Source organism: Notolepis coatsorum (assembly GCF_963971535.1).
Source record: "Notolepis coatsorum genome assembly, chromosome: 10".
Lineage (NCBI taxonomy): Eukaryota > Metazoa > Chordata > Actinopteri > Aulopiformes > Paralepididae > Notolepis > Notolepis coatsorum.
In genome coordinates, this window is record NC_140174.1 from 14,008,626 (window position 1) to 14,022,022 (window position 13,397).

General features: G+C 51.6%; 1 protein-coding gene across 1 annotated transcript in view; it reads right to left on the reverse strand.

The window, feature by feature from the left end:
• The window catches only part of LOC311235455 (serine/threonine-protein kinase SBK1-like), a gene marked incomplete at both ends in the record, with an annotated part of 35,302 nt that extends 32,170 nt beyond the window's left edge, over positions 1–3,132 (reverse strand). The window contains one exon of the mRNA XM_084322916.1: positions 3,032–3,132. Coding sequence (XP_084179042.1) covers positions 3,032–3,132 — 101 coding nt within the window. The remainder of the gene's footprint in view (positions 1–3,031) is intronic.
• Between the last annotated feature and the right edge of the window lie 10,265 nt (positions 3,133–13,397).

Consider the following 13,397-nt stretch of genomic DNA (forward strand, 5'->3'; position numbering starts at 1 on the left):
GTACACCTGTAGGAGGAGGAGTTTTGACCCGGAAAAGGCAATGGTTTTTGACCGCACGTACGACGCAGGTCTCAGGTCGAAATGTTTGTATCCAATTAGGTATCATATTCATTATCATTTAATCAGTTTAAGGAACAAAAAACAAGGATATTCTGTTTGCACGGTGAAGCAAATAAATATCATTTTCCAAGAAAGCTGCCTGCATTGTGTCATTGGGACAAGGACTGTTTGGTATGAGACCAGGAATATAACGGCGCGTCAGCCAGTCTAACTGGGGATCAAGATTTCTCAGTAGCTCCGTATAAGACGGGAGCTCCTTTAATATTAGTCAAAAACCGCGCACCAGTTGGACTCTTGCTTGGAGACTGGGGAAGATTCGATGCGTTAGGGGACGTCGGAGAATCTCCACCGGAGGAAGGCGAGGAGCTGCTGCTGTTGTTGTGTGGAGGAAGAGGATTCTACTGTTGCTGCTGCATCGCGGATCCGCCTGCAGCCGTTCGTGGAGAAGGAAGACACCGGTGCTGACCCGAAGTGGCTGAGGATCAGTACTGGACCGCGAGTACTGATCCGTGAGGCGACATCATGGTACCCAACGCAAGGAGGTATGTGAATAGCGCTATATAAATACATGGCCATGTAAAATTGTGTGCACACATAACTTGGGGTTGAGCGTAAATCCATGGTTGCTGAAGAGGAATAACACTTGACTACGCGGACCTTTTTTGTAGTGACTATGTTGCGCGACTCGTCACCAGCCGTCTCGTTTTAATTCAGACAATCTAATAACATGGCGACACGCAAAACGGCATCAAACGTTTCCATGGAGACCACAGCGCGCTCCGCTGTTAGCGGTGACGTCACTGGGAAACGTGGCGTTAAAATGACTGCCAAGGCTGTTGCAGAACATTGTGGCAAATTGGATGCCAGCAGAAAACGTAAATTTAACATGGCAGCCAAGATAAAAGATTCAATTCTTGGTTTCATGTTAAATAATGAGAAGGAAAAAGTAGAGAATGCTCTTACAGATTTGAATCAGGTGTGTTATGAGGCGAAATGCATACATGACAATCTTCTGTTGGGTTATACGTTACATGATGAAAAAGAAGAACAAGACACCTGGTTTAAAGCAAAAATGTTGTCAATCAATGAGTGTATTTCAAATGCAAAACTGTGGGTTTCAAATATTGAAGGTATAACGAATGTACATGATGAATATGATGGTAAAACAACTGAAGGTGATTTGCATTTAATGGATGATGGTATTGCTCCAAATGACAGTGTGTCAAACATTGTGAGCAAATATTCAAAAACAAGTAGCAGGTCATCTGCCAGGATCTTAGCTGAAGCCGATAGAGCTGCACTTCTCGCTCGTGCTGATTCTCTAAAAGAAAAACATGCTTTGGAGGAGCAGGAGCATCAGTTGAAGGAGCAGGAGCATCAGTTGAAGGAGCAGGAACTAAAGTTGAAGGAGCAGGAGCATCAGTTGAAGGAGCAGGAACTAAAGTTGAAAAGAAAAAAGGAACAACTAGAGGTGGACACTGAATTGGCTGCAAGCACTGCAAGGTTGGCCGTGTTGCACTCCTCTGAAAGTAAGCGTTCATCTCATGCACCTTCAAATGCAATGAATTCCTATTTTGAAAGGGAACACCACAAGCTAAATCCTGTTGCAAGGGAATACCAACCTGGGACATTAACACAACGAAGTAAATTGACACAATTGTCAATACCACCAAACAAGCCTGTGGATGTGAGACCAAAGGAACGTGGTCAATGGCATAGCACTGCTGCTAACCGCCAATATAATCACAACCACAAGGAACAGGAAAGCAGAATGGGAACAACTGACAATGTTCAAATCAATTCAAACCAACCTGCAAACATGCTTACCATCATGGAGAGGCAAAATGAGATAACTGCTGCTCTGGTGCAGCAACAGCATTCCAGGTCTCTGCCACCACGAAATATCCCAACATTTGAAGGTGACCCTCTCCAATACAGAACATTCATCAAAGCATTTGAACAAGGAGTGGAGGAAAAGGCAACAGACGCTGATGCTTTGTATTATCTGGAGCAGTTCACAAGAGGACAGCCACAGGAATTGGTGCGTAGCTGCCAGCATATGGCTCCTGAGCGTGGTTACGCAGTGGCAAAGGGTCTTCTTAAAGAACACTTTGGAAACCAGTACAAAATAGGAAGTGCCTACATGCAAAAGGCCTTGGCATGGCAAACAATAAAATCTGAGGATGTCAAGGCACTTCAAGCCTACTCCTTATTCTTGCGTGGCTGCTGCAATGCAATGGAGGAGCTTCAGTACATGCAGGAGTTGGACATGCCTGTCAACATGAGGGCCATTATATCAAAATTGCCATTCAAGATGAGGGAGCAATGGAGGAGTACGGCTCATGGCATAATGGAAAATACACAGGAAAGAGCTCACTTCGGTGATATGATCAGGTTTGTGGAGCGACGCGTCAGTATTCTTTCTGACCCTCTGTTTGGTGACATACAGGATCCAAATTCTGGTGTGGTTGGCACAAAATCTCTCACCAGGTTTAAATCATATCCACCCAACAGAGTAAAAGGAAATATTGTCGCCACCACAGTAACAACCATGGACATATCGGAGAGAGCCAAGGAGCTAACATCACCAACATCAAGTACAAGGAATGCTAGGAGAGCTGGATGCCTTTTGTGTGCTCGCAGTCACTCATTGGAGGAGTGCAAACAACTTCAGGAAAAGCGGCACAAGGAGAAAATACACTTTCTGAGGGAAAAGGGAGTTTGCTTTGCATGCTTATGTGTTGGTCACATGAGCAGAGATAGCGAAAGGCGCTTGGAATGCAAAGTCTGTGGTCAAACTCACCCCACCCTGCTTCACATTAAAAGGCAACCATCTTCTCCAGAACAGTTAAAGCAACCAACGTCACTGCAAACATGTGGACATACAGGGGCCGGTAAGGACCGGTGTGTGTTATCCATTCTCCCTGTACGTGTGAAAGCAGCAAAAGGAAATGCCATCATACAAACCTACGCCTTCCTAGACCCTGGTAGCTCAGCCACATTCTGCTCTGAACGCCTAATGCAGAGGCTGAATATCACAGGCAGAAGAACCAACTTCCTGTTGAGCACCATGGGGCAAGAGACAGTTGTTCCAGCTTACTCCTTGACTGGGTTGGAGATAGCTGGTTTGGACAGCGATGACTTTTATGTTCTTCCGGAAGTTCTCACACAGAAGAAAATGCCAGTCACGGCTGAGAACATGGTGACACCCGAAGAACTGTCGGAATGGCCATATTTGTCCAACGTACACATCCCACGCCTAAAAGCAAATGTCGATCTGTTGATTGGAACCAACGCTCCCAAGATATTGGAACCTTGGGAGGTCGTCAACAGTCACGGGAATGGCCCGTATGCTATAAGGACGGTGCTGGGATAGGTCGTTAATGGTCCACTGAATGGAAACAGTGGTGTTGTGGAGACAGAGTTTCCCTCTGCTATGGTCAACAGGATCTCAGTGTGCAGACTAGAGGAAATGCTGGCCAATCAGTACAATCACGACTTCAATGAAGTAGCTGTGAAAGAGAAGGAAATGTCTAGAGAAGACGTAAGGTTTCTGGAAATTGTGGAAAGTTCAGCAGTGCTTCAGGAAGGGAGGTACTGTTTGAAATTGCCTTTTAGGAACAAGGAGGTCTGTCTGCCCAACAATGTGGGAGTCGCTAGGCAAAGGATCCAGGGTTTGAGGAAACGGTTCCTAAATAACAAAAGCTTGCACCAGGAGTATGCAGCATACATGAACAAGCTTATTGGGAAGAACTATGCAGAGAAAGTACCGCAGCAACAACTGCATGGTGAGAAAGGAAAAGTGTGGTACATCCCACACCATGGTGTCTACCATCCGAGGAAAGGAAACCTCCGTGTGGTGTTTGACTGTGGAGCCACATTCCAAGGAGCATCCCTGAACAGTGAACTTCTGCAGGGTCCTAACCTTACCAGTTTACTGCTTGGAGTGCTAACTCGCTTCAGAGAGGAACCAGTGGCATTCATGGGTGACATTCAAGCCATGTTCCACCAGGTGAAGGTCGCTGAGGAGGACAGGGATTTTCTGCGCTTCCTCTGGTGGCCAGAGGGAGATGTCACTAGGGACCTTGAGGAGTACAGGATGACTGTGCACCTGTTTGGCGCTGTATCATCCCCTAGTTGCGCAAGCTACGCCCTGAGGAAAACTGCTGATGATAATCAGGCTGAGTTCTCAGCTGAAGTCACCCAATCTGTCAAGCAGAATTTCTATGTGGATGACTGTTTGAAGAGCTCAGCGACTGAAGAGGAAGCTATCCAGATGATAACGGATCTTATTGTTCTGTGTCGCAAGGGGGGCTTCATCTTGGAGAAGTGGATCAGCAAGAGTCGTGGTGTTTTACAGTCCATCGTAGCAGAGCAAAGGGCCAAGGATCTAAAGGAGTTGGATCTGGACAGAGACAAACTTCCAATGGAAAGGGCTCTTGGCCTACTATGGTGTGTGGAGACGGACTCTTTCAGGTTCAAGATCGAGTTGAAACGACAGTCTCTCACCAGACGTGGTATGCTGTCCATTGCCAGCTCAGTATACGATCCTCTAGGTTTCCTGGCACCAGTCACTTTGCGTGCAAAAATAATGCAGCAGGAACTCTGCAGAAGAGGATGTGGGTGGGATGATGACTTGCCACGGGACATCATACACCAATGGAAAAGGTGGTTGGAGGAATTGGAGCAGCTGGCTGCATTCCAGACGAATAGGTGCATTAAGCCAGTGGATTTTGGGAAGGTCAGACATGCCCAACTACACCACTTTGCCGATGCCAGTGAAGGTGGATATGGAACGGTATCGTATGTCCGGATGTTGAGTCAGGAAAACCACATCCAGGTTACCTTTCTACTTGGCAAAGCCAGAGTAACACCACTGAAAGCTGTGACTATTCCTCGGCTGGAGTTGACGGCTGCTGTCCTTGCTGTCAGAGTGGACTCACTGTTGAAGGCAGAGCTGAAGTTCCAGTTGGAGGAGTCGGTATTTTGGACTGACAGCACTTCAGTGTTGAAGTATATTAACAATGAGGACAGGCGTTTCCACACATTTGTAGCCAATAGGGTCTCGACCATCAGAGAAAGGTCTGAACCCTCACAGTGGAGACATGTCTGTTCCAAAGACAATCCAGCTGACGACGCGTCAAGAGGAATGAGGGTCTTGGACTTCCTGAATGGCAGCAGGTGGCTTGAAGGTCCTGCATTTCTTTGGAAGCCAGCAGTGGAGTGGCCCAAAACTGTGTTGGACGTCTCAGTGGATTCAAATGACCAGGAGGTCAAAAAGGAGGCAACCGTAAACGCCATCAGTGTGGGTGACATAGCCAGTCCTACTTACCAGCTAATTTCCTACTTCTCAGACTGGAAGAGGCTGAAGACTGCAGTTGCCTGGTTCCTCAGGTTGAGGGTCATGTTGTTGGAACAGAGCCGTCTGAGAAAGCAGGCTGCAAGTCAAAAGCTCACAGCAACATCTATGAGCGGCACTTTGACGCTGGAGGATCTGCAGAGAGCAGAGGTTGCCATCGTTGGCTACTGTCAGCGACTGAGATTCGGTGAAGAGATTGCTGCTTTAACATCTGGGAAGGCAGCAGTGAGTCGACAGAGTCCCATATATAAGCTGGATCCAGTGTTTGAAGATGGACTCTTGAGAGTTGGAGGAAGACTGAGCAGAGGATCAATGCCAGAGGAAGCTAAACATCCGCTCATTCTCTCCAAGGACCAGCATGTTTCAATGCTCATTCTCAAGCACGTACACCAGAATCTGGGACATGGTGGAAGGACTCACACACTGTCCAAAGTGAGGAAGAGATTTTGGATCACCAACGCCCATGCAGCTGTTAGGAAGATCATCGCTGAATGCAGCTTTTGCAAACGCTACAATGGCAGAGCAGTGGAGCAAAAGATGGCAGATCTTCCAGCAGATAGAATCCTTCCTGACCTACCACCTTTTACCAACACAGGGGTAGATTACTTTGGACCAGTCGAAGTGAAGAAAGGAAGATCAACCTGTAAGAGGTACGGAGTCATATTTACCTGTATGGCAAGCAGGGCCATCCATCTGGAGGTTGCGGTGTCATTGGACACAGACGCATGCATCAATGCTCTGAGGCGTTTTATCAGCAGGAGAGGACAAGTGGCGCACTTACGGTCCGATAATGGTACCAATTTCGTTGGGTCAGAACGAGAACTGAAGGAGGCTCTGGCCGTTTTGAATCAAGACAAGATTCATGGAGTTCTGGCACAAGTTGGAATCTGTTGGAGCTTTAATCCACCGGCAGGTTCACATCACGGTGGCGTCTGGGAACGGATGATCCGCCTGGTGAGAAGGGTTCTCAGTTCTGTCCTACGTCAGCAGAGGTTGGATGATGATGGGCTTCATACAGTGTTTTGTGAAGTGGAGGCCATTTTGAATGACCGTCCAATAACCAAGCTCTCGGATGATCCCAACGACCTGGAGCCACTTACACCGAACCATCTTCTTCTCTTGAAGGGTAAACCAGCTTTGCCACCTGGAGTGTTCGATCCACATGACCAGTATGTAAGAAGACGATGGCGGCAAGTCCAGTATCTTTCAGATCTTTTCTGGAAAAGATGGGTAGGTGAGTACTTGCCCTTGCTTCAAGAGAGGTAAAAGTGGAACCAGAGGAAAAGGAGTTTGACAGCTGGTGATATTGTGGTCATCATGGACTCTTCAGCTCCTCGTGGGTCCTGGCCACTTGGCAGGGTTCTGGAGGTCTTTCCAGACAAACAAGGTCTGGTGCGGTCTGTGAAATTGCAGACTAAAAGTAGCACCATTGTAAGGCCGGTGACCAAACTGTGTTTGGTTCATGAAATGTAAATGCACTTAATCCATGACATGTTTTGGCTCTTATTTGTTTTGTTTATTTATTTTTTGAATTGTTATGTCTGCCTGCCTTAACAATTAGGGGCCGGTGTGTAACGGCCAAAATGGACTTAATGTGCAATGGATTTATGTGACCAGGGGGTGGCGCTTCTTTTATATAAGCGTCAGGTACACCTGTAGGAGGAGGAGTTTTGACCCGGAAAAGGCAATGGTTTTTGACCGCACGTACGACGCAGGTCTCAGGTCGAAATGTTTGTATCCAATTAGGTATCATATTCATTATCATTTAATCAGTTTAAGGAACAAAAAACAAGGATATTCTGTTTGCACGGTGAAGCAAATAAATATAATTTTCCAAGAAAGCTGCCTGCATTGTGTCATTGGGACAAGGACTGTTTGGTATGAGACCAGGAATATAACGGCGCGTCAGCCAGTCTAACTGGGGATCAAGATTTCTCAGTAGCTCCGTATAAGACGGGAGCTCCTTTAATAACTTGTTTAAAGAAGACATGTACGGCCCATGGGGACATTAACGTGTGTTGTCGGGCCTTATAAATAAATTTGATTTGATTTGATTCTGGTTCAGTCAGGCTGGACCTCATGGTCTTCTGGGAGGTCAGCCTGGACCTCATGGTCTTCTGGGAGGTCAGGCTGGACCTCATAGTCTTCTGGGAGGTCAGGCTGGACCTCATAGTCTTCTGGGAGGTCAGGCTGGACCTCATAGTCTTCTGGGAGGTCCGTTTAGCCTCAGTAGTCGCCCCCACTCCAGAGTAAATAAGTGAATCATCCACCCTGGACGAGGAGCCGATGGGATGGTTAGAGAGAGAGAGAGAGAGAGAGAGAGAGGACTCGCCTGGGAGACTCCCTGCTGCGCTGCGATGGGCTGAGCAACAGCCCGGACCACGGAGGTTCAGTTTGACAAATCACCTCTCTCTCGCTCTCTCTCTCTCTCTCTCTCTCTCTCTCTCCTTCTGCTCTCTCTCTCTCTCTCTCTCTCTCCTTCTGCTCTCTCTCTCTCTCTCTCCCTCTCCCTCTCTCCGCCGAGCCTGCCTGCCTCTCTGTCCTGGGAGGAACCCTGCTGGGTCCATGAGCCATGTGACCGCCCCTGGGTCTCCCCCCCCCCCCCCCCCCCCCCCCCACCCAGAGAGAGGGGGAAACCTCCTCGGCTGTCACTCTGTTTAGGATTAGTGCTAAAATGTCAAAATCCTAATCACCGCCGCCGTCTGCCTCATTGTCGTCATGTCTCTGAAGCACTCGACACTGAGATGCAGTAATTGCACCGAACCACGCCGAACAGAACACTGTAGCTTCCTCCTCCTACCATAGCAGAGCATTCTAGCTTCCTCCTCCTACCATAGCAGAGCAGTGTAGCTTCCTCCTCCTACCATAGCAGAGCATTGTAGCTTCCTCCTCCTACCATAGCAGAGCATTGTAGCTTCCTCTTCCTACCATAGCAGAGCAGTGTAGCTTCCTCCTCCTACCATAGCAGAGCATTCTAGCTTCCTCTTCCTACCATAGCAGAGCAGTGTAGCTTCCTCCTCCTACCATAGCAGAGCAGTGTAGCTTCCTCCTCCTACCATAGCAGAGCATTGTAGCTTCCTCCTCCTACCATAGCAGAGCACTGTAGCCTCCTCCTCCTACCATAGCAGAGCATTGTAGCTTCCTCCTCCTACCATAGCAGAGCACTGTAGCCTCCTCCTCCTACCATAGCAGAGCACTGTAGCCTCCTCCTCCTACCATAGCAGAGCACTGTAGCTTCCTCCTCCTACCATAGCAGAGCACTGTAGCCTCCTCCTCCTACCATAGCAGAGCACTGTAGCCTCCTCCTCCTACCATAGCAGAGCACTGTAGCTTCTAGGGGTGGGAATCGCCAGAGACCTCCCGATACAATACTATCGCGATACTTGCGTTACGATACGATAGTATCGCGATACAAAATATATCGCGATACGCTGAGTATTGCGAAACAAATATATATATTTTTTTTATCACATTTAATTTATTACCTTTTTTCAACTGCAAAGTAAAACTTTGTCAACATGTTTTATCTAATATTTTATTGCAGAACATGGTATTTTCTCAAGCAGACGGATGTAAACACTGTAATCTGTGTTGCATGTACCTGACAAACTGAACTGTTTGTATTACAGTCATATTCCAACTTAACTGAATGCACATGTGTGTGTGTGTGTGTGTGTGTGTGTGTGTGTGTGTGTGTGTGTGTGTGTGTGTGTGTGTGTGTGTGTGTGTGTGTGTGTGTGTGTGTGTGTGTGTGTGTGTGTGTGTGTGTGTGTGTGTGTGTGTGTGTGTGTGTGGACTACTGTACTATTACAGGTATTGAAATGAACAATGCAACTTCCTTATACAAAAAAAATCAAAATAAAAGAATGTTTATTTAAAAAAAAATTATGAATAATTAAATATCGATACTTGGCGTCCCTGTATCGATACAGCATCGCCATGCAAAGTATCGCGATACTACTACGTATCGATTTTCCCCCCACCCCTAGTAGCTTCCTCCTCGTACCATAGCAGAGCACTGTAGCCTGGGGGGGGGGGGGGGGGGGGCAGGACCGGGGACATCCAATGAGACAGAGCCAAAGCATCACCCTGATGCATACAGTACAGGTACACATACAGCACCGCACAAGAGACTGTGCATGGGTCTTCAGGGTTATATAGTGGTTGTCTATGGGAGTCCATATATATATACAGTATAGTAGTGGAGGTCAATGGGAGTTCATGGTTATAATGTGGTTGTTCATTGGGAGTCCATGGATATACTGTTTATTTTTCTGTTTATTTTACACTTTTCTTTGTACTTAGCTTAGCTATGTGAAGCACTTTGGTTGACAAGCGTCATGTTTAAACGTGCTATACAAATAAATTTGATTGATTGATTGATTGACAGTACAGTAGTGGGGATCTATGGGTCTTCATGGTTATATTATATAGTGGTTGTCTATGGGAGACCATGAATATATATACAGTACAATAGTGGGAGTCTATGAATGGGTGAAATGTGAGGGAACAAAAATTGTAAAGCGCTTTGGATAAAAAGTACTAAGTATAAATGCACCATTTACCATTTTACTATGAGTCTATGGGAGTCCACGGATACAAAGTGAGCGATTCGGCTGAATGACATCATCACGGCGCCGCCAAACCGGAGCTCAGGTTTCCTTCCACGTGGGAACAGTAACCAGAGACAAGTGTGATATATGGCCCTGCTGCCTGAGGGAACCCTCCATCCTGCCTGGAGAGAGAGAGAGAGAGGACCCCCTCCGTCCTGCCTGGAGAGAGAGAGAGGACCCCCTCCGTCCTGCCCGGAGAGAGAGAGAGGACCCCCTCCGTCCTGCCCGGAGAGAGAGAGAGAGAGGACCCCCTCCGTCCTGCCCGGAGAGAGAGAGAGGACCCCCTCCGTCCTGCCTGCAGAGAGAGAGAGAGGACCCCCTCCGTCCTGCCTGCAGAGAGAGAGAGAGGACCCCCTCCGTCCTGCCTACAGAGAGAGAGAGAGGACCCCCTCCGTCCTGCCTGGAGAGAGAGAGAGGACCCCCTCCGTCCTGCCTGCAGAGAGAGAGAGGACCCCCTCCGTCCTGCCTGGAGAGAGAGAGAGAGGACCCCCTCCGTCCTGCCCAGAGAGAGAGAGAGAGGACCCCCTCCATCCTGCCCGGAGAGAGAGAGAGGACCCCCTCCGTCCTGCCCGGAGAGAGAGAGAGAGGACCCCCTCCGTCCTGCCCGCAGAGAGAGAGAGAGGACCCCCTCCGTCCTGCCTGGAGAGAGAGAGAGAGGACCCCCTCCATCCTGCCTGGAGAGAGAGAGAGAGGACCCCCTCCGTCCTGCCCGCAGAGAGAGAGAGAGGACCCCCTCCGTCCTGCCTGGAGAGAGAGAGAGAGGACCCCCTCCGTCCTGCCTGCAGAGAGAGAGAGGACCCCCTCCGTCCTGCCTGCAGAGAGAGAGAGAGGACCCCCTCCATCCTGCCTGCAGAGAGAGAGAGAGGACCCCCTCCGTCCTGCCTGGAGAGAGAGAGAGGACCCCCTCCATCCTGCCTGGAGAGAGAGAGAGGACCCCCTCCGTCCTGCCTGCAGAGAGAGAGAGAGAGGACCCCCTCCGTCCTGCCTGGAGAGAGAGAGGACCCCCTCCGTCCTGCCTGGAGAGAGAGAGAGAGGACCCCCTCCGTCCTGCCTGCAGAGAGAGAGAGAGGACCCCCTCCGTCCTGCCTGCAGAGAGAGAGAGAGAGGACCCCCTCCATCCTGCCTGGAGAGAGAGAGAGAGGACCCCCTCCGTCCTGCCTGCAGAGAGAGAGAGAGGACCCCCTCCGTCCTGCCTGCAGAGAGAGAGAGAGGACCCCCTCCGTCCTGCCTGCAGAGAGAGAGAGAGGACCCCCTCCGTCCTGCCTGCAGAGAGAGAGAGAGGACCCCCTCCATCCTGCCTGGAGAGAGAGAGAGAGAGGACCCCCTCCGTCCTGCCCGGAGAGAGAGAGAGGACCCCCTCCATCCTGCCTGGAGAGAGAGAGAGGACCCCCTCCGTCCTGCCTGGAGAGAGAGAGAGAGGACCCCCTCCGTCCTGCCCGGAGAGAGAGAGAGGACCCCCTCCATCCTGCCTGGAGAGAGAGAGAGGACCCCCTCCGTCCTGCCTGCAGAGAGAGAGAGAGGACCCCCTCCGTCCTGCCTGCAGAGAGAGAGAGAGGACCCCCTCCATCCTGCCTGGAGAGAGAGAGAGAGAGGACCCCCTCCATCCTGCCCTGCAGAGAGAGAGAGAGGACCCCCTCCGTCTGCCTGCAGAGAGAGAGAGAGGACCCCCTCCGTCCTGCCTGCAGAGAGAGAGAGAGGACCCCCTCCGTCCTGCCTGGAGAGAGAGAGAGAGGACCCCCTCCGTCCTGCCTGGAGAGAGAGAGAGAGGACCCCCTCCGTCCTGCCCGGAGAGAGAGAGAGAGAGGACCCCCTCCGTCCTGCCCGGAGAGAGAGAGAGAGAGGACCCCCTCCGTCCTGCCTGGAGAGAGAGAGAGAGGACCCCCTCCGTCCTGCCTGCAGAGAGAGAGAGAGAGGACCCCCTCCGTCCTGCCTGGAGAGAGAGAGAGAGGACCCCCTCCGTCCTGCCGGGAGAGAGAGAGAGAGGACCCCCTCCGTCCTGCCCGGAGAGAGAGAGAGGACCCCCTCCGTCCTGCCTGCAGAGAGAGAGAGGACCCCCTCCGTCCTGCCCGGAGAGAGAGAGAGGACCCCCTCCGTCCTGCCTGCAGAGAGAGAGAGGACCCCCTCCGTCCTGCCCGGAGAGAGAGAGAGAGGACCCCCTCCGTCCTGCCTGGAGAGAGAGAGAGAGAGAGGACCCCCTCCGTCCTGCCTGGAGAGAGAGAGAGAGGACCCCCTCCATCCTGCCTGGAGAGAGAGAGAGAGAGAGGACCCCCTCCGTCCTGCCTGCAGAGAGAGAGAGGACCCCCTCCGTCCTGCCTGGAGAGAGAGAGAGGACCCCCTCCGTCCTGCCTGGAGAGAGAGAGAGAGAGGACCCCCTCCATCCTGCCTGCAGAGAGAGAGAGAGGACCCCCTCCGTCCTGCCTGGAGAGAGAGAGAGAGGACCCCCTCCGTCCTGCCCGGAGAGAGAGAGAGAGGACCCCCTCCGTCCTGCCTGCAGAGAGAGAGAGAGAGAGAGGACCCCCTCCGTCCTGCCTGCAGAGAGAGAGAGAGGACCCCCTCCGTCCTGCCCGGAGAGAGAGAGAGAGGACCCCCCTCCGTCCTGCCCGGAGAGAGAGAGAGAGGACCCCCTCCGTCCTGCCTGGAGAGAGAGAGAGGACCCCCTCCGTCCTGCCTGGAGAGAGAGAGAGGACCCCCTCCGTCCTGCCTGGAGAGAGAGAGAGGACCCCCTCCGTCCTGCCTGCAGAGAGAGAGAGGACCCTCTGTCCTGCCTGCAGAGAGAGAGAGAGGACCCCCTCCATCCTGCCTGCAGAGAGAGAGAGGACCCTCTGTCCTGCCTGCAGAGAGAGAGAGAGAGAGGACCCCCTCCATCCTGCCTGCAGAGAGAGAGAGGACCCCCTCCGTCCTGCCCGGAGAGAGAGAGAGAGGACCCCCCTCCGTCCTGCCTGGAGAGAGAGAGAGAGAGGACCCCCTCCGTCCTGCCTGCAGAGAGAGAGAGAGGACCCCCTCCGTCCTGCCCGGAGAGAGAGAGAGGACCCCCTCCATCCTGCCTGCAGAGAGAGAGAGAGGACCCCCTCCGTCCTGCCTGGAGAGAGAGAGAGAGAGAGGACCCCCTCCATCCTGCCTGCAGAGAGAGAGAGAGAGGACCCCCTCCATCCTGCCTGCAGAGAGAGAGAGAGGACCCCCTCCGTCCTGCCCACAGAGAGAGAAAGAGAGAGGACCCCCTCCGTCCTGCCTGGAGAGAGAGAGAGAGGACCCCCTCCGTCCTGCCTGGAGAGAGAGAGAGAGAGGACCCCCTCCGTCCTGCCTGGAGAGAGAGAGAGAGAGGACCCCCTCCGTCCTGCCTGCAGAGAGAGAGAGAGAGGACCCCC